Source organism: Jatropha curcas, chromosome 7, assembly GCF_041381405.1.
Source record: "Jatropha curcas cultivar XTBG-Jc1 chromosome 7, XTBG_Jcur_1.0, whole genome shotgun sequence".
Taxonomy (NCBI): Eukaryota; Viridiplantae; Streptophyta; class Magnoliopsida; order Malpighiales; family Euphorbiaceae; genus Jatropha; species Jatropha curcas.
In genome coordinates, this window is record NC_143157.1 from 1 (window position 1) to 24598 (window position 24598).

Here is a 24598-nt window from a genome sequence, read left to right on the forward strand (position 1 = left end):
AAAGCAATTTGTTCTGCATATTTCCACAATGCAGCAAGGTTAAAGGGTGTTGGGGAATATGTCAATTGCAGGAATGGAATGCCATGCCATCTTCACCCGAGTAGTGCGCTGTATGGCTTAGGTTACACTCCTGAGTATGTGGTCTATCATGAATTGATTTTGACAACGAAAGAGTACATGCAATGTGCCACTGCGGTGGAGCCTCAGTGGCTGGCTGAGCTGGGGCCAATGTTCTTTTCCGTGAAGGACTCAGATACATCCATGTTGGAGCATAAGAAAAGGCAGAAAGAAGAAAAAACTGCAATGGAAGAGGAAATGGAAAATTTGAGGAAGGAGCAAGCAGAGGTAGAGAGGGAAAGCAAGGAAAAAGAGAGGCAAAAGAGGGCAAAGCAACAGCAGCAAGTGTCAATGCCAGGGATGCGACAAGGCACTTCCACTTACCTGAGACCCAAAAAGCTCGGTTTGTGAATGTTAACTAGGGCTGTTCACATCGCTTATTCGGGTTACCAGTGTAAGAGATGCAAAAAGCTGACAGAGCACTAAACATGTTAGAGATGAATCTGTTGGTGACCTGGATAGAAAATTTAAAATGTTCCAACTGGTTCCAAAACAACCCAAATTGAACCGCACTAACCAGGATGTATTTATCTGTTGAATGTTATTAACATCTACCTACTATAACAGATGTTGTGCAAGGGGGAGGAAAATCATTAGCTGATATAAATTTCTTTTTTTCTTTTAATGTAAATATGTAGCCATAATATTGAAGTGCTCGAGTGAGGGTCGGATAATTTATTGCCTTGTACAGTAGCAGAAACTGTGCGTTGCAGGTAAGGATATTAGGTGGTGTTTTGATGGGATTTACACGGCTGCCTTTTGGTACGACGGAGCGCCTAGATGTCTTATGAGATGCAAACAAGACGCTAGTGGAGAAAAAAAGAATATAATTCTATTGATTCAGCAACTTATCTATGATATTTTCATTTTTGATACTTTTTTATTTTCTGCCAAATAACCATCAGTTTTTTGTATCACTGAATTAATTCTTGATTTAACTTTTAGTTTAAGCTCATTAGCAATAATTCTGCCACTCATCTGAGTTGATATAAATATAAATATGTAATCATTGTTTAAATGTATCCATTAAAATTAGTATTTATAGAATATATCCCCACGAGGACTCAATAATTTTTTTCCATCATTATTAATCAGGAATCGTGCCAAATAATAGAAGTACTTGGTTTTGTGAATTTATAGTTACAGTCATCTGAATGTCCTATCTTTATATAGTTCTCACTTCGTCACATTTTCATTAAAATTTTAATTGTCTTTTTTTATAATTTTCAAATTATCTCTATGAAAATCGTTTCATCTTTTTTATTTCTAATATTTTTTATGATACCAATTACGTGCTAAGGTAATAATCACTATCGCTCTCTCAAATTATCCTAGAACGGCATGGGTAAGTGAGGTGGATCTTATCACATTTTGGATGATATGGAAGGAGCCCTTCAACAATTGCCTTGTTAAGTCAAGCATTTGTGACTACGGGATGACCTATCCAACCGTTGTCTTATTGTTTGGATATTACTGATTGTAATTGATGAGTATAATAATTTTATTTTATTTTTTGATAAAAAATAATTTAATAAGATCGTAGGAAATTTTAATTGATTTTCAACCGGATTCAACTCATTCCATCCTCTCATATCTTGTCCCAACATATCTTATTGTAATTTTATTGTAATTTTATTTTAACAAAATTTATATCTCCAATGTTGGTTGTCCAGCATTTATATAAACAAACAAAATGCATTTAATTAATATGAGGTCTCCTCAAACATTCGTTTGGATAGAATATGGTTTTATATATATATATATATATATAAAGAGAAAATAGTTATGGAGAATATCGCAAATGGTTTTTTCTTTGTTTAAAAGAGGAGATGAAAATAATTAAGATTTAATTTATGTTTTGATAGAGTCCACATATTTGAAATCTCTCGATTAAGAGAAAATAATTTTAAAAAAAGTGTGAATTTTATTGTTTTTATAAAATTACTCAAAAAAAATTTTAAAGAATTGTCCATTTTTAAATTTCTAATAAGGGTATAATTTTTAATTTTCGATTCTTTGCTCTAAAATTTTGTCCATTCAAAATAAAGGAAAAACACAAAAATAAAAAATAACAATAGGAAGAAAATTAACAACTCATTATTTTCCTTCCACTATTTTCCAAATATATACTTCTAAACTATCTTACATTTGAGAGAATATAAATAAGAACTTTGTTGTATATCTAATATATATAATTCATACATTTACCAAAGAGAATAAATTATCTAATGGAGAATGAGAAATGCTCGAGAAAGGAGGTAGGCGGTTCTCTTCCAGTTGAGAATGTGCAAGAACTCGCTTCTAAGAACCTAAAAGACGTACCGGTCAGATATATCCGGCCAGAACTGGAATCTGATGAAGTTTCCAACGATGACTCTCCAAATTCCGATAATCGATATGAGCAAGCTCATCGACGGCAATGAATATGAATTAGCTGCGCTTCATACGGCTTGTAAAAATTGGGGCTTCTTTCAGGTATAAAATTAGTATATCGCTGATTTAATTATTTATTTGTTTGGATTGATTAATTATATTTAATGGTTGAACCTTAGTTAATAAATCATGGAGTAGAAGAAGAAGTAATTGAGAAAATGAAAATGGATGTTAAAGAGTTTTTTAAGCTACCATTAGAGGAGAAGAAGATTTGTGCTCAGGTGCCTAATAACATAGAAGGATATGGACAAGCCTTTGTTGTTTCTCAAGAACAAAAGCTTGATTGGGGTGATATGCTCTTCCTTCTTCCCCAACCTCTGTCTCAAAGAAATATGAGATTTTGCCCTACTAATCCCACTTCTTTTAGGTAAATCTATGATTTGATATTTTGATTACTTTTAGAATTTCAGAACAAAATTTAATTGTAAAAAACATGAATTTTTTTTGGTTTCTTTGCATTAGAGCAACCCTTGATGAGTACTCATTAGAGCTGCAAAGAATTTCAATATGCTTGGTGAGGTTCATAGGCAGGAATTTGGGGATTGACCCAGAAAAGCTTGCAAGCAAGTTTAAAGATGGGACACAAGGGATAAGAATGAATTATTATCCACATTGTGCTGAAGCACATAAGGTGATAGGCCTAAATACACATTCTGATGCAAGTGGACTGACCTTATTAATTCAAGCAAATCAAGTACACGGATTGCAAATCCACAAGAAGGGTAAATGGATACCCATCAAACCCATCCCAGGTGCATTTTTAATTAATATTTGAGATATTATTGAGGTAATTACTAATTTACAATTATAGAAATTTTCGATGACATTTAGGTTTGAGAAATTTAAAACCTATAATTTGATTGTATTGTATATACATAATAAATACTATTCTTTAAAGAGGGAGGATTTGATTTTTGTGTTTTAAAACCAAAAATCTAAATATCCATCATCATTTCTATTTTCACTCCCCTTCTTTTTTATTTATTTATACTTTCAGTTTTTTTATTTACAACACAATACAAAGTTTAGATTGAATATGCTAAAACATCCTTGCAAAAAATATAAACATTTTGTTATTTTATAATTTAACTATGTTCTAATTTTTTTAAAAAAAATTTAATTCCCTTTTAAGTACTATCTATATGAATACTACATTTCTTAAATTTATCATAAAATTCTTATTTTCTTACATATCAATTGTTTAACCAACGTGCAGACATGACTAATTTTAAGATATAATTTGTATTAATTCATTTCATCATATAGTTTATATTAATTCATTTTTCATACTTAATATAATCTTTTTTCTTTTATTAACTGAAAAGATGAGAAAATATAATTATAATCAAACTAAATTGCCACTAAAGGTTTCTTTTTAAGAAACAATTTTTGATAGTTTGATTGGTTTTAATTTTTTTCAAACCAAACTAACCTGCCCTAGTTCAAAGTGCAAAATTCATCACCCCCCTTGAATGTCTATTTCAAATTAATTTTGCTTCTCATGCAGATAATGAGCAATGGACAATATAAGAGCATAGAGCATAGAGCTGTTGTCAATCCGGAAAAGGAAAGGCTTTCAATTGCAGCATTCCACAGTCCAAACATGAATGCAATGATAGGACCTTTGGAAGATCTTATCAAAGACGAAAAAGCAAATTACAAAACAGTAACACATTACGAATATATAAGGCTTGTTGTTACCAGAAAACTTGATGGTAAAAGCCTAATAGGCCATATGAAATTATTATGAGAGTGAAGAGGTTTCAATGGAAATTTGAAAGTTTTAAGTTCTCATTTCTTTGAAGCATTCAAACATTTTATCTCCAATGTAATTTAATTCCACAATTGTCAATTCAGCTAGTAGAAAAACCCTTCACACAAAAAATAGTTAAATAAAACATTAATTGGAAAAATAGAAATAAGACAGACTCTAAAGGGCATCAGTTCTCCAAGGTGAAATAGCATCAATGATATAATTCAGTCGCAAATTACCCATTAAAAATATGAGATTCATCATTTGCCCCAAAATAATACACACATCTCAAAATTAATATTAAAAAAAAAATAATTTCCAATCAAAATCACAAAAAAGAAAACCCAGATTCAATACTTTTGAGGGAGGATAGCGATCAGAACCTGTCGGGATTCAAACTAACATCACAGAATAATTAGTCAGTGGATTGACAGACTAATGAATTTCTATCGTCACCTCGCTTTTACCCTCAAATCGAACAGAAAAAAATTAAATTCCATAAACAAAATCTAAAGAAAGCTTTAAGTCTTAGCTCAGAACTTCTTAGAGGGTTGTGTTACCATCAAAGACGGCTCAAAACAGAACTGCCTCTGGAACACAGGTATACTTTCATCATAGCAAGACCGATATCATAATAAAGATACTACCACTAAAACGAAAAACGAAAAATATTGAGCTCTTACTTGAAATTTCAAATAGAATCAACTAAGAAATATTGAATTTTGATTTGAAAATCAACTCAAACTCAAGGACTTCCGAAAGCGAGTTATGAGAAGCTACTGCAGCTTGTGATGGAAGAGAAAGGGAGAAAGGTGCTATTTATAGAAGCAGACGATACACAATTCTCACAAAAACCCTAATCCCGTATATCACGTGATAGCACATGATGGTTAATGAATTTTATGACCCGCTTTCGCGTGCGAGTAACTTTGGTTTTTATTTTTTTTATTTTATTTTTTTATCGTACGTTTGGTTCAATATAATGCAATTAAAATATAATATAATGAAAAATATAATGGAATGAAATGTGATTAAGATTTCATTGTTATGTTTTAGTTAAGTAATTGAAAAAATTAATGAAATGTAATCATCATTTTTTTTTTATTTTTGTTTGTAAATATGTAATGTAATTAGCACACCGTTATCGCCACCGTCACTCTATCTTCTCCACCACCACAACTACCATTCTACTGTCATTACTATAACCACATTATTATTAATAATTAAATATTTAAATTAAAAGTTATTCATTATATCAAGTTATTAAAGATTATTTAGACCTATTAACTATTTGGACTAGAAAATTAAAAAATAAATCTTAAAAATAGAATTTAACAAAATAAAAGTTAAAGTCATTAAAAATTATTATTTTTAACATAATTTTATATATTTTTATTGAAATAAATTAAATTACAATATAAAATTAAGGTATTTTGATCTTTTTAATGATTTTTTATTTCATTCTTCCTATTCCTATAATAATATAAAATAATAATTAATAATGATGTGGTGGTGGTAGTTGTGATGGTGGTGATTATGATGATGGTGGTGAAGTGATGGAGTGGTAATTGTAGTTGAGAAATGTAATAGGGTTTGCATAGATTTTATTCTTTACATCAATTTAAGTAATGAAGATTATATATGCAATCTCGATTAGATTACAAGGTTAAAAAATAAGTGTCTAACTAAACATTATAATCAACCATATAATGTAATTTTCATTCTATTATACGGTTGATTACAGCAAACCAAACATTGCCTAGGTCTTGGAGCTGTTTAGACTGAATTGTATATGCAAATTTGAATCAACAATTTTTTGAAATAGCGATTAAGTCATAAACAACAATAATTTTTAAAATTTTAAAAATGTATTTAGTATTTTAACTACATTTAAAGTATTTATTGTTGTTATTTATACTATTTTGTGACTCAGGGTTTGTTCAGTAATATTATCTGTTTTAGTAGCTGTTAGCTTTTTTTAATAGTGGTTAGCAATTAGATATTAGTTGTTAGCTCTTAACCATTTATATAATTGTTTAAAGTAAGAGTTTTCGGTAAAAATAACTGTTGAATTTAAAATGATAAAAAAGGACATTTGAATATTGTGTTAAAATTTTAGCTTATGACTACAGAGAACTCATTATATATGTAAAAAAAAAAACAAGATTTATATTGAAACGACCCGAAAATTTAATTTCGTAGAATTTTCATTTAAAAAAAATAAAATTTTTATTTCAACCAATAAGATTACACCAGCTAGTATTTTATTATTGCTAAACTAGACCCGTAAACCAATTCGATTTTTTTCGAAAACCAAGCTAATTGAGCCAAATCATAGAATTAGACCAAACCGGTTCGAATCGAACCGGAATGGTCTAGAAGCCCAAGATTTTTCTTTCTTTTCTTTTTCTTTTTCTTTTTTTTTCTTTCTTTCCCCTTCTCCTTCCTTGCGCCAGCGCCAGCGCGCGACCTCCTCCTCCTCCTCCTCTTCTTTTTCCGACAACCGAAGACCAGCGCTGTGCCTCCTCGCCATCGCGTCCACGTCGCAGCGGATCCCGGCTTCCCTTCTCCTCTCTCTTTCGTCTCTGGCGTACGCAGAAGGTGCAGGAGTGCCGCGACACCCTTCGATCGGAAGATCGCGTCGAGCCTCCTCCTGCCTGATTTTTCGGCGGCGTCGATTCCCTGTTGTCGATGAAGAAGCTTCGGTCTCTTCTTCACTCTCCCCTTCCTGTTCCGGTTGGCACAGCAAACCCAGGAGCTGCTCGCAATAGGTGCAGTCGCGCTGCCTTCCTTTTCGAATTTTCGGCGAGTCGGGTAAATTATTTTCAACCCTTTTCAATACATTTCATGAATTTTGATCTTGAATAGGGAAGTTGATATAGAAATGGAAATTCTTAGCTACTATTATGAAGATTAACAAAAAAAAAAAAAAAAAATTGAACGCTAATGTTTTCTTAAGAAATTTATGAAACTATAAAAATAAATACAGAAAAAAATGGATACAATTAAATTTGAACAGCAAGCATAGTTCTTTTATATAATACCATAAGATTAGAGTGGTAGGAGAGAAAATAGTCACCCTAAATGCTAGGGTGAAATTTTGCAGAGCGACGATCAACATCAGTTTTAACAGTATGAATAAGAGCAGGAACTGCTGAAACTTCCATTTTATATTTTCTTAAACCTGCTAATTCTGGGTATGGTTGATTATTTTGTGGCAAGTGTGACACTGTGAGCAGGGAGAGTGCCTTTGCTCAGCTTTTTATAGGCTCTAATTGGAGTTAAACATTAAATTAAAAACGTTGTTTTGCACATTCAAAATGTGGTTCCTTTATACCTTTGGTAGTTAATAAAAAAAAAAAGTGTGGTTCCTTTTATGTTGTTATTATCATCAGCTAAATTTTGTGGTGTAAATTTCATTGTGCATTGTATTGGCGCGTTGCCGTTTTTCCTGAACAAAAGCTTCTCCAAACATTACATGATATGGACTCAGGTGCAGGAGTCTCATTTACACATCCAATCAAAAACAATTTTTTTGCACAAATGAAAGCGGATAGAAAACGATAAAACAATATTACACATTTAGAACTTTTTTTTAAATTGGCTTGGTGTATGGATGATCACATACATTAAGTGCATACGAGCCTTATTCTTGACATGGTTGTTTTGAAAGGAGGATGAGAATTAAGCTGATTGATTACCCGACGGATGGGCTGTGTGTATGATTGAGAAATATACGATAATATTGTGATATCTAAATAGGTGGATAGTCCAATTTTTAGGGGAAGTGCTGCCGAAATTTCAATAGAACCTAGACTAGTTTTAATTAATAACATAATTAATAAGTTTATTTAGATTAATTTTATAACTTAGTACATCATAAATAGAGTGCTCTAATTATTTATTTATTATCATTATTATTCATTTAATTATTTAATTAGATATTTATTTTCATTATTATTGTTAATTATTTTATTATTGTTGTTCATTGTTAATACTATTTATTTATTTATTTGTATTGATTTTGGATGTCTAATTGTGCATTGTATTACGATGTTCAACTGATCAATATGTCTGCATTTGATTGCAAAGTTTGATTTATTGTGTTGTGATAATGCTATGCTTTGTTTGTGTGGAATTGGGATGAAGTGGGTCACCATGGGTTTGTGAGACTGTTTCTGTTATACGGATCCTGATTCTGATTCTGTTATATTCTGATTCTGTTATATGGATCCTGATTCTGTTTCTGTTAGCCGGGTAAATGGGAGATCGGCGCCCCCGTGTGCACCTACCGTTACCGTTACTGTTAACCACAGGTTGGCTTCTTTATTGGGCGCACCGGATAATCTAGATTTGATCGCAGCCCGCAGGGTGGCCTCCTGTTGTGAGCGCCTGATGATCTAGATTTGATGGAGACGACCGGGTTGCCTCCTGTTGGTATGGAAAAGAAAAGAGAGAATGGAAAAATAATGAGAGGGCTGGTCAAGTGAGGATTAGACCGGTCGGCCAGTATGGGGGATCGGCTCCCTGGTGCACATGTGAGAGGATGAGCCATGTGGGAGGACGGCTCATCGGGGGTTCGGTGACTCCACTGACTAATTTCCACGTGATGTGATTATATGAAGATGTTAATAATTGTGAGTGCTGGTGATATGCCATTTGTGTGACTGGCTGTGTGAGCATATACCTAGTCGGATGACTAGGTTGATATATTTATACAATTGTGTGAATGCATGTGTTGTGCAATAATTATTATTCATTAATAAACTCACATCTCTTTTGTTCAAATCTTTCAGGAAGTAGCATTTTCTAAATCCAGCTATAACTCTGCTCTTCACCGTTAAAAAGAAATTCGCTAATTTTAGTATTGATCAATTAAATAGATAAATGTCCGAAGACTTATATGTATACATCCGTCAGTAAACTCCACAGTTATAGAACTTGTATACTTTTAAGTTGTGTATTATTATAGATGGAATAATTCTGTGAGCCTGTATTATAACTATAGTGTATTGTAAGCAGGGAAATTTGTAAATGTTTAAAATTTTATTGAGATAGCAAATTTGTAGTGTTTCAGGCTTGCTACGGGCCTCGGGGGCCTTAAGCTTACCTGGGCCCTAGTGCCGGTCCGGCCCATGGAAATGGGTCGTGACATATATAATATATTAATTTTTTTTTGTCAATCTATATAGTGTGTAGTCCGATTATATAAATTGAAATCACTATCATTCCTAAAATGATAATATAATTTCCTCACATATCTCTTAGTTAATTCATTATTAAATTATTTTTTTTATTTTTTTTTAAAATAATATAAGTTTTTAACATCATTATAGACTTACAGTACCATAACAACAATTAGAAAAAAAGACTTTAAACTCATATTAAAATATTAATTTAAGTTAATTAAGGGTAAAAAAATTTTCAATCAAAGAATAGAAATGCTAAAAGTTATTAAATAAACATTATCTTATCCACTTTAATAAACATTGCTTTATCTACTAAAAGCTATTTTTATACTACCTCACCGCATCACATAATCTACAAAAACAGTGTTTTGACACAGTAAAAACGCTAAACACCTCATAAACGCTAGTTCGGTAATAACTTTTTACTTGCGCTTAGCATTTCGATTAAATTTAAAATATTACATCTATTATTTATATTGTTCAATAAGTAATATGTATACCAATGTTTAGAGTTGAAAAAGTCGATTATAAAATATTATTCTGTTCGATTATAAAATATTATTCTGTTCGAATAGCTCAGCTCATAATTACTGGGACAACTAATTTTATCGAAGACTCAAACCAACTCATTTCATTGTTGCTTGACGGAATCAGTTAAAGGTCCCATAAGCCATCAATAAAACAAAACAAACAAAAATCTTAAATTTTTCCATTAGATTATATATAGATAAAGGATAAAGAAGATTAGGTTATGAAGAGACAAGTTGCAATCCGTTGCAGTGAGCAGATTGAATATTATTATTTACGAATTGAAAACTTGTAACAAAATAAATCAAAAATAGTTTCAGATGGAGCAGAACTAGCATTTGCCTGAAAAGAAAGAATTGAAGCATTACTGGTCACTTAAGGACCAATCCCCTGCTTACAATGTAGAATTAGACAACATTATTCTGGGCCTACTTGAAAATATAAATATATGGTAAATTATCAATTGACAAAAAAATGTAGAAAAGGAATAGACTAAATTAAATAATAATAATAATAATAATAATAATAATAATAATAGAGAGAGAGAAAGAGGAAGCAACCCTAAAAACTATGTATTGATTTTCCTGTCCTAGCATAGTTTTGAACCTGTAGTCTCCACCTTGGCCAGCTTTTCATAGCAATAAGATGAATAAGCAACAGCTAATAGGAAACTTGAAGTTAACCAGAGTAGAATGGAGCAAACCAATAGTCACCAGTTTGCAACTAATGTTTAGTTGAATTAAGGTCAATCTATTCACTGGAAAATGCTGCTTACAGAGCAATCATCGTGAATACGCCAAATGGTCTCGCCCAACAGGTTCGCTACTGAAAGAACAGTCAACTGAGGGAAATAGTTCTTCTCAGCCACTGGAATTGTGTTTGTAATAATCACTTCTTGAAATAGGCCACTTGACAACCTCTCAATTGCAGGAGGGCTATCAAGAAAAAAATAAGTAATTAATACTGACGCAAGCAACCTACACATGCACATAATGACATAGTAAATCTATACGCTTGCTCCATTACCATTATGCAGAGAGCCAAAACTCAACATATTACCTTTCTGTCTATGAGGGAAACAGACATCTTAAAAACATGCATATTCACAACAATACAAAGAAAACTTTGGCAATTTTCTAAAAGGCGGTCTAGAAGGCCAAATTTAGAACTTTAACAGGCAATGAAAGCTTTCTTGAATGTTGGCACTTTCAATATAGTACTTCTGAGAAGAAGAAGAGGAAGACAACGGCTGGATGTAGTCAAATTTGAACTACACTGTGTCTGTGGACATTTTTTTATCTAAAAAGCAAAACAATAACTTCCTTGACAACATGGAGAGAGTTCCAATAGTGGTAGATTCCATACTCTCCAGAGGAAATTAAGAAACTGAAGAATATAAACAGAACAAATTGAAACAGATAATACAGAAAGAGAAAAACTAAATCAAATGTTATAATTTGTAATGAATTAGTACCTAAAAACAGCATGAGTGCAGCATGCATAGACTTCCCGGGCACCTTCATGGTGTAAAAGGGCTGCTCCTTTTGCAATTGTACCTACAATGCATATGCATTTTATTGTTCAAAACATAATTAAGTTGCTGCTTTTGAAGCATCAAAGTCAAATGCCCCCTGAATGTCAGTTATCTTTTCAGGTCATTTATCTTTCCTTTTTATATACACAACAACTGAAGGGGAATTTCAATTGACATGATTTGATGCTTGCCTTCTTATAGATAGCATTAGTTTTACAACTAGGCAAAGGCTTACTTCGTTATATACACGATTAGAACATTCCTATGCAATTGAAATATTCAGTCCTCTTAAGACTTAAAAACAAATGTTACAAAAGGTAACAAAAAACTGATCAGTTAGATTTTACAAGGATTCAAAGTAAAAACCAAATAAATCATTGGAACAACTTCCACTGCAAACAGAAATTGTCTGTGAATTTTAAGTTAGAATGGAAGCAAACCAGAGGTTACTGAGAATTTCTTCCAGCCAACTGCCAAATGGGTCTAACTGCCTAAAAAAAGGATGGTGAAACAGAAATTGATAATGATAAAAAATTCAATGAAATTGAGAAATATCAGCCATCAAATACTCAGGAAAGACAACATAACAAGAAAAAAACTAGTCCTCTAGTTCCTCTGTAACCAATTTTAATGTGCTGTCAATAGATTTATGGGTTAGATACCAAAAAGATTGCCTACCAGCAGTGTCAATCATGTCATCCACCATGACTGCAACCTTTCCTTTTACATCACCAATAAGGTTCATAACCTGCAAAATTAGCATTTAACCCCATGGTTATGTCATGCAGAGGGATATATAATGGCACTCAGCCATGGCTGACAATGAGGGTACAATAGCTAAGTAGTATCTTCCATCTTAAAGATGATTCAGCATTCGCTAATCAACAACCTACCAAAAATAAGAAAGAGTAAAAGAACAAGAAGATTAGACAATAATATTAATTAAACATCCATAAGAGGAAGCCTTAGGACCCGTTATATAAGTTGGATAAAGATTAACCAAACCCACATGACTCTGTCTGGCGCTTCCATTCAGTAACTACACACGTCAGAAGAAAACTTAACTGTGCATATCAGGAACATAAAACAAGGATATCTAGTTGGCTGAAGCTATCCTCTGTCTCCCAAGTAATTTGGAGTTGGACTCCATTTCCTTTTTCAATGGCCGATGCTACCAGGAAAAGTATACTATTTCTAGCAGAATACAGGCTAATACACAAACTTTATTGTTGGGCAAAGATGCCACTCTCAATGACTGTGATATACAAGGGTGTTGCAAAGAGAGTAAAAGCCACCATGAAATTCAAGATTTTGTGCATTATTTGACAAAGCTCGTTTTGCATAACATTCCCTTCAATATACCAATCGAAGATTTTTCTAACATCCATCTAAAAATTAATTTTATCAAATTCCTGAAATATAACTCATGTCCAATGTGATGGAACATTCATAATAATAGCTGACTTTGGAGAATCAAAGTTCACCTGAGGACTGCAAGTGAACATGGGAAGAAGAAATCAGGAAGGGTAACATTGAATTTCAAAGAGCACAGACAAGGGATAAGCAACAAACTTCATAATAGGGTCTTTAAAATGAGACACTTATTCAAAAACTTTGAATAGGTATCCAGAAACAATAGTAAATTCTGATGCCAGGGGAGATTTTATTACCTCAGCAACATTGTGTCCCTGACGCCTTTTATCCACAATAGCTAAAGGGGCATCAGACAACTTCTTTGCAAAAGCACGTGCTCTTGCAACTCCACCAACATCAGGTGAAACCACTACCAAGTCATTAGAAGAAACTGTCTTGCTTGCAAGATAATCAAGAATCACAGGCTAGAGTACCAGAAGTAACAGGGATGTATTAGCGAATACAACATGGATAGATCATGCCAAACAATTAAAAGAATGGATTAATAACCTGGCAGTACACATGGTCAACAGAAATATCAAAATAGCCCATGGACTGGCCTGAATGAAGATCACAGGCAAGAACGCGATTTGCACCAGCTTCTGTGATAAGATTTGCGACAAGTTTGGCCGCAATAGATTCACGACCTTCAGTCTGCAATTAAAAGAAAGTCTCCATGATAAGTTTCTAGTAGCTCTAAACAAGCATGATACGATATATATGCTTTCAGAGATCATTGCCTTGCAAACTCAAAACACAGGCATTGATATCATACCAAATATTGCCTATAATCAAGTTCATCAAACTTTTAATTGAGAGAACAGAGATGAGAATGGCATCAAACTCATCCTGAAACTAATGATTTCCCCTTTTAAAGACAGATAACTTGGAGTACTTCAAAAGAAAAAGGGAAAGCAAAAAAGAAACAGATTAACTGAAGCAGTTGCCCATCGTGCCAAATGATACCAGTTAAACAAAAGCCCACCAAGCAGTTGATTTTCATTACCAAGAATATTCAAGATTTCCACATTCATGTTTGTAACTTGTGATCTTTCAATATAACCAAGCTGTAAATGAAACTTACCTTTCTATCAGCTCTGGCATATCCAAAATAGGGAATCACAGCAGTGATATTCTTTGCTGATGCTCTCCTGCATGCATCTATCATGATCAAAAGCTCCATGAGATTCTCATTTGCTGAGGGGCAGGTTGGTTGTAATAGATATACATCACATCCTCTAACACTTTCTTGCAACTGGACATAAATTTCACCATCAGCAAATCGTTTTATGTTGATCTTTCCTAATTCGAGGCCCATATACCAAGCAATTTCCTGGAGATGATGGCATACTGTTAACAGACAGAAGGTTCCAATAATAACGAAAACCATATCACTTGATAGGTAGTTTTGTTTAAGGAGTGCTCCTAATAAGACAAAAAGAAGGAAGGATTTAAATAGATGAGGCAGAACACTCTTAACATGCTTTCAGAAATATACATTTACCGAATGAATACCCACAAAAGAATAGGGAAGTAGCAGTTGCTCTTGCCGCAAAAATCAAAATGAATCGGACAAAGATTTAGTAACAGGGTAACTTCTTAGAACTTACAAAAATAGTCAACCTTTAAACAACCAAAATCCGATGACTGCAAATCAATGACAGTTTAACTTAAGATCGAATTCCATCTAAAATAAAGAAAAGCAGATATGACAAGAACACTTAATATCCATCAATTAAGTATATCACTCTCACGAATCACCAATAATGTAAATTTAAAATATTTGGTACGTCAGTTATGTCATAAGGACTCTCAAATTATATTTCAAGAATCAAGTCCGCATATTAAAAAATTTGGAAGGTTTATCACTGTCTCACAATAAACAAAGTTTATTTGCCAACAAAATAAACCACCGACCACAGAACAACTCAAAATTCAGTTTGTGCCATCACAAACAAGAGAGAGTAAATTCTTGCCTAAATACGATAGAACCCACAGGTACCTGAGAAAGAGCAGGATTTGCAGAGCCAGAAAACAACTTCAGCCTCGTACTATTTCTGTTAACTGATTTCTCCATGCGGGCAGATTCCAAGAACTTGGGCAGTGTTCTTTCATTAAGAATAGGAATACTAGGCTTCCCATTCCCAACATTTACTGGCTCAGCCATATCGCACTTCTGCCACAAGAAATAACTTTAAAATCAGTTCAAAATCAGAGTTCACAACTTTTCTTCCGTCCCACCAAAAAATAAATAAGTAAATGTACATTTTCTTGGCAGCTATTACCACAGCAGAATTTTACTTTTCCCCCTATTTTCTTAAAAGGAAAAAATTTTTTTTTTCATAAAAAGAAAAAACTCAGTTTTTAAACATAAAACGAAACAGACGACATGGAAAACTTACAACGCTAGGATGGACGAAAATTCGAGAACGAGACTCATTGGAAGACAACGAGACTCGAGAAGAAGAAAAGAGTGAAGACGAGAAAAACGACTGCGTTTTGAGCGACAACGACGACGCTTGCGAAGGAGACGACATCATTGTGACTGACGCCATCTGAATTAGGGTTAAGGTTCAGAGGTGGTAGTGGTGATGACGGTAGTGATATAGTGGTGGCTGTGATGGAGATGGTAGTGATTTATCGCTCTTTCGTCGTTCTCCTCGGTCTTCGTTCCTTTGTAGCTTGGTATTTCGGCTAATTTGGCAAGAAAAGGTATAAGGTGCCAAAAGAACTTTAAAACGACACGCAGTTTTAAATAGGTAGCAATAGCATTACTTGAATCTGGACCGGCCCTTTAGGACGAGACTAGATAAGGCAATGTTACTACTCGTTATAGTAAGTGACAGAAAATATATTTATTCTTCTTGCGGTACTTTCTGTTACGTCATTGCCACGTGGAATATAATATACCTAACTGGGAATTGGATTCTCTTGTGTTGGTCAAATTCCACAGCACGTGGAAAATATTGACATCGGAGTCCTCTATGTTTTGTCCCTTCCCCTCCACCAAAGTATTGGTGTGTTCCGCGTGGTACTGTTTAACTGTTTGGGAACTTTTTAAAAAAATAATATTAATTTTGATATTTATATTTGTCATTTTTTTCTATTTTAATATCTAAACGAAAATTTGTGATATAAATATTTAAATTTGTAATTTTTTTAATTTAGTGTCTCCTGATAATATAGACAAGCTGAATATTTAGTGATACTGACTGAAACCTACAAACCCTTATATGTTCACTTATGTAGACCGATAATTTTTACACATAGGATGCCAACACGACAAAAAGGATAAAATGACTTATTTGCCCCACTTTAATATTGCCCCAAACAACAACACTCCCAAAAATCTAATCTAAGCATTTGCAGGATTCATACAAGGCCCGATATACTTACTGCCGACGACCACCAATCCAGTTGTCGCTGTTGTGGGGTCCCTCCAACATGTGGGACCTACACACATTTGAAAAGAAAAAAAAGAAAGAAGAGATTCAAACGTGTGGGACCCACACACATTTGAATGAAGAAAAAAAAATATAGGCACGTTTATTTTTCTTTTCAATGGACGGTGCCAAAGAAAGAAAGAAAAAAAGGGAACAGTGGACGCGTGATTAATGATACGGATCCATCATCACTCGTCGCTGGATCACAAGGAGGCATGGTGAACGACGAAGGAGATCCATTGGTGCTTCCTATTGGACCGATTACAAGGAGCCGTGCCAAGCGATATGGGGCAGCCATATCATTATTTGTTCAAGCCCAAATAACACAAGAACTGCATGATGTTGCATTCAACAAGTGTTGTGAGGAACTTGAAGGCATTCCTAGGCTTCTAATGTTGTTGGTGGCTCTTTAAGTGGAGGAAAGCACGCTGCTACAGTAACGTGCTACAGGAACTCAGAAGCGCTACAGTGCCGCGCCAATCAGTTTGACTTTTCTACAGTAAATTTGACTTTTCTACAGTAACGTGCTACAGGAACTCAGACGCGCTACAGTAACGCGTTTTATGTGTTTTATGCTTCATTAAGCCCTAGTTTCTTGTTTTAGTATAAATATCTTGTATTCCATGTAAGAACACGATTTTTGAGATATTGAAAACTTCATTTGTTTAAGCTTTGCTTGTACTCCTTTGCTTAGAGTGATAGTGAGAGATTGCTTCCTCTAATTGCATCAAGAATTAAGGTAAGCTTATCAACTTGTTTGTGGCGTTTATCTTGTTCTTTGCTCGATTATTGGTGTTACCGTTTCATTATAAACGTGGGGTGCCATAGAGCGTTTAATCTCGATTATTGGTGTTTCCGTTTCATTATAAACGTGGGGTGCCATAGAGGCGAACTTATATCTCATTCTTTGATCCGATTCGTATCATTTGGTATCAGAGCCAAATCAAAGTTTTGGGGTAAGTTCTGTTATCTTAGTTAGGAATTTAAGTTTTCTTGTTGTTGGATTCCATTGTTGTTTGTCTTATTTCTTGATTTCATTGCAGATCTGGAATTTTCTCTTTAGATCTTGTTGGATCTAGGTGTTTCCTCGTTAGATCTTCTTAGATCTGGAATTTTCTCTTTGGATTTTGTTGCATCTATATATTTTCTCGCTGGATCTACTTAGATCTAGAATTACCTTCTATTGAATCTTCTTGTTGTTGCTTGTTCTTCAGTTAGAAAAAAAAAAATCAATTGATTACATTTATTACGAATTTATAAGTTATTAAATACCAAATCTGGAGATTTGTTTGTGTTCTTGAATCTTGTTGATCAAAAAAAAAAAAAAAAAAAGAAAAGTGATTGTTGGACAACTAATTATTACCTACCAAATTTGACTTGGGAGACACAAAAGCATTGTTGGACAACATAATCATTACCTACCTATATTGAAATTGGAAGACACAATTGCTGGACAACCTAAAAGCATTTGACTTAAATTGGGATCCTATCTTGAGAGAACACAAATCATTGCTGGAAAGGTTGATACTTTGCTTGGACCGACTATACTACATTTATATACACAAGCATGCAATTTTATAGTTAAAGATAATCAACCTGTGATATCAAGTAAATCTGTGACATCAATTTCTGTGTCAATTCTGAAAATTTGGTTTTTTATTGTTTGCTTGCTTTGATTGGGTAAAATTAATTAGGTCCATATTTGGTTTGCTTTGTAGTAAACTAAATTCACACATCATATCCAGAAATTGTCCTTTTAAATTCTAGTTTGTTTAATTATTGTTTTGAGCTGCCGTTGCTTCTATTACATTATTAGGGTGTATTTGTTTGTTCACTACACTCTAAATTAATATAATCAAGTAGTACATCATCTTGTCTTTGTACTACCATCCATTATCGTTTTCAGTCTTCTTTCTAGAGTTTGTGCTTACTTTTATTGTTAAGATTTATTTCCTTGATTCTAAAACGTGCTTTCAAATTGGTTGGTTAACCTACGGTTCTGAAGTACAATTCGAGGAATTGCAAGGAGTGATTGCGGAGTGTAAACACGTGAGGGAGTGCTTTATCACTAACTCAAATCTTTTTCGTGTTTTCTATTCTTGAATACTAACCATGAGTACAGGCACATCTGGAGGTGGTAACGGAGATGGAAATCCAATTAGAGATCCTCAACTAAAATTGTTCATGGAATCTATCCAAGGACAATTTAGAACCTTTAACAATCTCTTTCAAGACATGAGGGAAGAATTGCAAGAGCTGAAGGCTTCACAAAGTTCTAATGCCACTAGAGTCCGTCCCCAAGTTAGAATTCAAACCCCTGATGATGAGGAGACTGAAGGTACTAATCCTAATAAAATTGATGGAGACTTGGGAGCAATCAAAATGAGGATCCCAGAATTCAAGGGCAACAACAATGCTGAAGAATACCTTGAATGGGAGAGAAAGGTAGAACAAATCTTTGAATGCCATAACTATTCCCAGGAGAAGAAATCCCATCTTGCAGCTGTGGAGTTCAAAGGATATGCTATGTTTTGGTGGGAACAATTGCTACTAAAAAGAAGAAGCAGGGGAATGCGACCAGTACCACCATGGGAGATCATGAAGGAGTTAATGCACCAAAAGTTTGTTCCTGCTCATTACTTCAGGGATTTACATAATAAATTAGCAAGAATGGTGCAAGGAGGGAGGAGCGTGGAAGAGTACTACAAAGAGATGGAGATTTGCATGGCAAGAGCCAAGATTGAGGAAGATGTCCAAATCACCATGTCACGATTCCTTGGAGGTCTAAACAAAGACATTGCTGATGCCTTAGAGATGTATAGGTATGATACCTTAGAGGAGATGATAGATATGGCCATGAAACTTGAAAGACAGAAAAAGGGGAGATCCACCAACAAGTATTCTAGCAACACATGGGGATCCAAATGGCCCAAAGAAGGTGAGAAGAAAGATTTCAAAGGCCCTAGTTTCCAAAGAACAGAATCAGTTTCGAAAGGTAAAGAGGTTGCCCAAACTACATTCAAGGGAAACAAAGGTACTTCTAACTCTATAAACCCTGCTAGAGAGATTAAATGCTTTAAGTGTTTAGGAAAAGGGCATATTGCATCTCAATGTCCTAATAAAAGGGTTATGATTGTTAGGGAAGATGGTAATATTAGTTCTGAATCTGAATGTAGTGATTGTGATGATTTGCCTCATTTGCATGATGTTGATAATGATAAGTCAGATGAGGATGAGCATAACTTGTTGTTTGCTGAACGTGGAGAATCTCTAGTTGTTAGGCGAGTTTTGAATATGCATGTTAAGGAGGAGAGCCTTGAACAACGTGAGAACATCTTTCACACTAGATGCTTGATACATGGAAAAGTGTGCTTGCTTATTATTGATGGGGGTAGTTGCACTAATGTTGCTAGTGTGAGTATGGTGAATAAGTTGAATTTGGCATGTCTTAAACATCCTAAACCTTATAGACTGCAATGGTTGAATGATGGTGGAGAGGTGAAGGTGACACGCCAGGTGCTTGTGCCGTTCTCTATTGGGTGGTACAAAGATGAAATTTTATGTGATGTAGTACCGATGCAGGCAGGCCATCTATTGCTGGGAAGACCATGGCAATATGATCGAAAGGCACTACATGATGGGTTCTTTAACCGATACTCTTTGGTTCATAAGGGGAAGAAGGTGACTCTTGTTCCATTATCACCTCAAGAAGTATACACCGATCAGAAGAAAATACTTGAGAGAGAAAGAGAGACTTCAGCTTTGAGGGAAAATGAGAGTGAGGCTTCCAGTTCGAGAGAACTAAAGAGTGTTAAAAGAGAGGTTGAAAAGAAAGAGGCCACAAAAGATACCAAACAGATTGGTGGCCCAAAAGTGAGTGAAACACAACGAGGGGAGAGAAAGAAACACACTTTTTATGCGAGAGCTAGAGAGGTTAAGTGTGCCATAGCCTTGAGGCAACCCGTGTTGCTTCTTAGGTTCAAGGAAATTTTATTTTCTAACGCTGACACTAATCTTGATGGTTTACCTCCTGTGTTTGTTTCTATGTTACAGGAATTCACTGATGTTTTTCCAGAGGAGCTACCTAGTGGATTACCACCTTTGAGAGGGATAGAACATCAGATTGATTTCATTCCCGGTTCCACCATTCCAAATCGACCAGCCTATCGAAGCAATCCAACAGAGACAAAGGAGTTGCAGAGGCAAGTTGATGAGCTTATGGAGAAAGGATTGGTGCGAGAGAGCATGAGTCCTTGTGCCGTTCCAGTACTTTTAGTACCCAAAAAGGATGGTACATGGCGAATGTGCATTGATTGTAGGGCGGTCAACAAAATCACTGTAAAGTATAGACACCCTATTCTTAGACTTGATGATATGTTAGATGAATTGTGTGGGTCTACTTACTTTACAAAGATCGATTTAATGAGCGGTTATCATCAAATTCGGATGCAACTAGGTGATGAGTGGAAAACTGCTTTCAAAACTAAGTATGGTTTGTATGAATGGTTAGTAATGCCTTTTGGATTATCTAATGCACCTAGTACGTTTATGAGGCTTATGAACCATGTCTTACGAGCTTTCTTAGGAAAATTTGTAGTTGTGTACTTTGATGATATACTTGTATATAGCAAGTCTCTTAATGATCACGTTGGGCATGTTAGGCTAGTATTACAAGCTTTGAGAACTGAACAATTGTATGCTAAGCTTAAGAAATGCACATTTTGTATAGATAGACTTGTGTTCCTTGGTTTTGTTGTAAGTGCGCAGGGTATAGAGGTAGATGAGGAGAAAGTGAAAGCTATTAAGGAATGGCCGACGCCGAAATCAGCTTCGGATGTGCGAAGTTTCCATGGGTTGGCAAGTTTCTACCGACGGTTTGTACAAGATTTCTCTTCGATTGCCGCACCACTCACAGAGGTAATTAAAAAGGAAGTTGGGTTCAAGTGGGGCGAGGAACAACAGAAAGCGTTTGAGATGCTTAAAGGGAAGTTGACATCCGCTCCTATACTTTCTTTACCTAATTTTGAGAACACCTTTGAAATTGAGTGTGATGCTTCTGGTGTAGGAATTGGAGGAGTACTGATGCAAGAGAAGAAACCAATTGCCTATTTCAGTGAGAAGTTGAACGGGGCACAACTCAATTACTCGACCTATGATAAGGAGCTATATGCCTTGGTGAGGACTTTGAGCGTATGGCAACACTACTTACTACCTAAGGAGTTTGTCATTCATACTGACCACGAAGCCCTAAAACATTTGAAGGGTCAAGGTAAGCTCAACAAGCGACATGGTAAGTGGGTTGAGTTCATTGAACAATTCCCTTACGTTATTAAATACAAGCATGGAAAGGATAACGTTGTTGCTGATGCATTGTCACGGAGATATACTTTACTTACTACTGTTAGCTCTAAATTGATAGGATTTGAGTATGTTAAGGATTTGTATGAGTCTGACTCTGATTTTGGCAATGTATATTTGGCATGTGAACACGGGGCATTCGATAAATTTTATCGACACGAAGGATATTTGTTTAGGGGCAGTAAACTTTGTGTTCCTAAATGCTCTATGCGTGATTTGCTTGTACTTGAGTCTCACTGTGGGGGATTGATGGGACATTTTGGGGTACATAAGACTTATGACATGTTGAATGAACATTTTTATTGGCCTCATATGCGTAAAGATGTCGAGAAGGTTTGTGATTCTTGTCTTACTTGTAAACAGGCCAAATCTAAGTCTATGCCTCATGGGTTGTATATGCCTTTACCAGTTCCTAGCTCACCTTGGGTTGATATATCTATGGATTTTGTACTTGGATTACCTAAGACTAGGCATGGTAGAGACAGTATATTTGTAGTAGTTGATAGGTTCAGCAAAATGGCTCATTTCATTCCTTGTCACAAAACTGATGATGCTATTCATGTTGCTGAATTATTCTTTAGAGAGGTGGTACGATTACATGGAGTTCCGCGGACTATTGTTTCTGATAGGGATGCTAAGTTCCTTTCACATTTTTGGCGGGTTTTGTGGGGTAAACTCGGTACAAAATTACTTTATTCGACTACTTGTCATCCACAAACTGATGGACAAACTGAGGTTGTGAATAGGACTTTGGGAACTTTACTTCGTACTATAGTGGGTAAAAATTTAAAAACTTGGGAGGATTGTTTGCCATTTATTGAATTTGCATATAATCGAAGCATACATTCTACTTCAGGTTTTACTCCATTTGAACTTGTTTATGGATTTAACCCACTAACTGTTTTGGACCTTATTCCTTTACCTTTACATGAGCTCTCTAGTTTAGATGGTGAACAGAAAGCTAAACTGGTGAAGTCTTTACATGAGAAGGCTCGAGCAAATATTGAAAAGAGGAACAAACAGTATGCTGACAAGGCCAATAAAGGAAGGAGGAAGCTAGTGTTTGCGCCTGGAGATTGGGTTTGGGTGCACCTTCGGAAGGAAAGGTTTCCCAGCCAACGAAAGTCTAAACTAGATGCACGTGGAGATGGTCCATTCCAAGTCTTGGAACGCGTCAATGACAATGCCTACAAGATAGACTTACCAGGTGAGTATGGTGTTTCCGCTACCTTTAACGTTAATGATTTGTCTCCTTTTGACATGGATGCAGATTTGAGGACAAATCTTTTTGAGGAAAGGGGGGATGATACGGATCCATCATCACTCGTCGCTGGATCACAAGGAAGCATGGTGAACGACAAAGGAGATCCATTGGTGCTTCCTATTGGACCGATTACAAGGAGCCGTGCCAAGCGATATGGGGCAGCCATATCATTATTTGTTCAAGCCCAAATAACACAAGAACTGCATGATGTTGCATTCAACAAGTGTTGTGAGGAACTTGAAGGCATTCCTAGGCTTCTAATGTTGTTGGTGGCTCTTTAAGTGGAGGAAAGCACGCTGCTACAGTAACGTGCTACAGGAACTCAGAAGCGCTACAGTGCCGCGCCAATCAGTTTGACTTTTCTACAGTAAATTTGACTTTTCTACAGTAACGTGCTACAGGAACTCAGACGCGCTACAGTAACGCGTTTTATGTGTTTTATGCTTCATTAAGCCCTAGTTTCTTGTTTTAGTATAAATATCTTGTATTCCATGTAAGAACACGATTTTTGAGATATTGAAAACTTCATTTGTTTAAGCTTTGCTTGTACTCCTTTGCTTAGAGTGATAGTGAGAGATTGCTTCCTCTAATTGCATCAAGAATTAAGGTAAGCTTATCAACTTGTTTGTGGCGTTTATCTTGTTCTTTGCTCGATTATTGGTGTTACCGTTTCATTATAAACGTGGGGTGCCATAGAGCGTTTAATCTCGATTATTGGTGTTTCCGTTTCATTATAAACGTGGGGTGCCATAGAGGCGAACTTATATCTCATTCTTTGATCCGATCCGTATCAATTAACGTGTCCACTGCGATTTTCACTTCAAAGCGTACAAAAACAAACCATAAAACAAAGATTATAATTTTAGGAAAGGGTTCCTAAAATTAGGAAAGATAGAAAATAGTGTGGATTGTAATTTTTAGGGTGTTTTGTTAAACACTTAGAGTACCACTATTTTTTTAATCTCTTTTGCACCTACTATTTTTAGTAGAAGAATTATTCGGAGTTTTTGTCCCGTGGACGTAACCCATAAGTTGAAGGGTGAACCACGTAAATCTCGGTGTTCTTATTTTTCATCTGGCATTTACTGTAATTATTTAATTTTTTACCGTGATTATTATTTCTGGTGGATTTGATCGTCAATATTCAATATTTAATTATTGAAAGTATATGTGGTAATAGTAATTTTATTTTACTTTTACCACCGATATTTTTTCGCGGGCTTCACTCGGGATCAGTTATAATCCCAACAATTGGTATCAGAGCCTTTGGTTGGTAAATTCTGTCAAATTCACTATTCACATGAATAGTAAATTTCATGAATAGTGAAATTTTGTCAGATTCAGAATTCAACATGGCTAATGACGGGGCAATAATCAAATTGACGGATTCAAATTATTCAATGTGGAAATCCAGAATGGAGGACTACTTCAATTGCAAAGATCTGTATGATCCAATTGAAGGTGACAGTGCAAAGCCGGAAGAAATGAAAGAAAGGTAGTGGGAGAAATTAAAACAGCAGACATTGGGTACAATACGCCAACGGATAGATGCTAGCCTGTACAACC

The 24598-nt window shown here is 35.0% G+C and overlaps 2 protein-coding genes and 3 non-coding genes across 5 annotated transcripts; 1 reads left to right on the forward strand and 4 right to left on the reverse strand.

Annotated features, from left to right (window-relative positions):
* Positions 1-2203: 2203 nt before the first annotated feature.
* LOC105641018 (S-norcoclaurine synthase 1) lies at positions 2204-4344 on the forward strand. Its single transcript, XM_020682044.3, is given in 5 exon segments — positions 2204-2491; positions 2493-2592; positions 2670-2917; positions 3013-3337; positions 4058-4344. Coding segments are annotated over 5 exon segments (1062 nt in total). The 5' UTR covers positions 2204-2345; the 3' UTR covers positions 4301-4344.
* Positions 4345-4482: 138 nt separating this feature from the next.
* LOC119370518 (small nucleolar RNA Z101) lies at positions 4483-4576 on the reverse strand. Its single transcript, XR_005178022.1, has one exon. It is a non-coding gene; the product is annotated as a small nucleolar RNA Z101 (small nucleolar RNA).
* Positions 4577-4675: 99 nt separating this feature from the next.
* On the reverse strand, positions 4676-4764 carry LOC119370520 (small nucleolar RNA snoR14). The gene has a single exon (XR_005178024.1). It is a non-coding gene; the product is annotated as a small nucleolar RNA snoR14 (small nucleolar RNA).
* Positions 4765-4832: 68 nt separating this feature from the next.
* Positions 4833-4924, reverse strand: LOC119370519 (small nucleolar RNA U61). The gene has a single exon (XR_005178023.1). It is a non-coding gene; the product is annotated as a small nucleolar RNA U61 (small nucleolar RNA).
* A 5433-nt stretch (positions 4925-10357) lies between these two features.
* LOC105641017 (ribose-phosphate pyrophosphokinase 1) lies at positions 10358-15776 on the reverse strand. Its single transcript, XM_012225463.3, has 8 exons — positions 15370-15776; positions 14970-15143; positions 14052-14300; positions 13478-13621; positions 13225-13392; positions 12233-12302; positions 11495-11576; positions 10358-10955 (listed from the first exon to the last, which is right to left on the reverse strand). Exons 1-8 carry the CDS (start codon positions 15520-15522, stop codon positions 10775-10777), a joined length of 1221 nt encoding a protein of 406 aa, XP_012080853.1. The 5' UTR covers positions 15523-15776; the 3' UTR covers positions 10358-10774.
* Between the last annotated feature and the right edge of the window lie 8822 nt (positions 15777-24598).

Bases quoted from the DNA above. Each gene is read 5' to 3' on its own strand.
- LOC105641017 (XM_012225463.3), bottom strand. From the start codon at position 15,522: ATGGCGTCAGTCACAATGATGTCGTCTCCTTCGCAAGCGTCGTCGTTG. The intron at 12,303-13,224 runs GTAATAAAATCT...CTAATTTTGCAG, and splicing joins AGGGACACAATGTTGCTGAG to GTTATGAACCTTATTGGTGA. The intron at 11,577-12,232 runs GTAGGCAATCTT...TATGCATTGTAG, and splicing joins TGACATGATTGACACTGCTG to GTACAATTGCAAAAGGAGCA.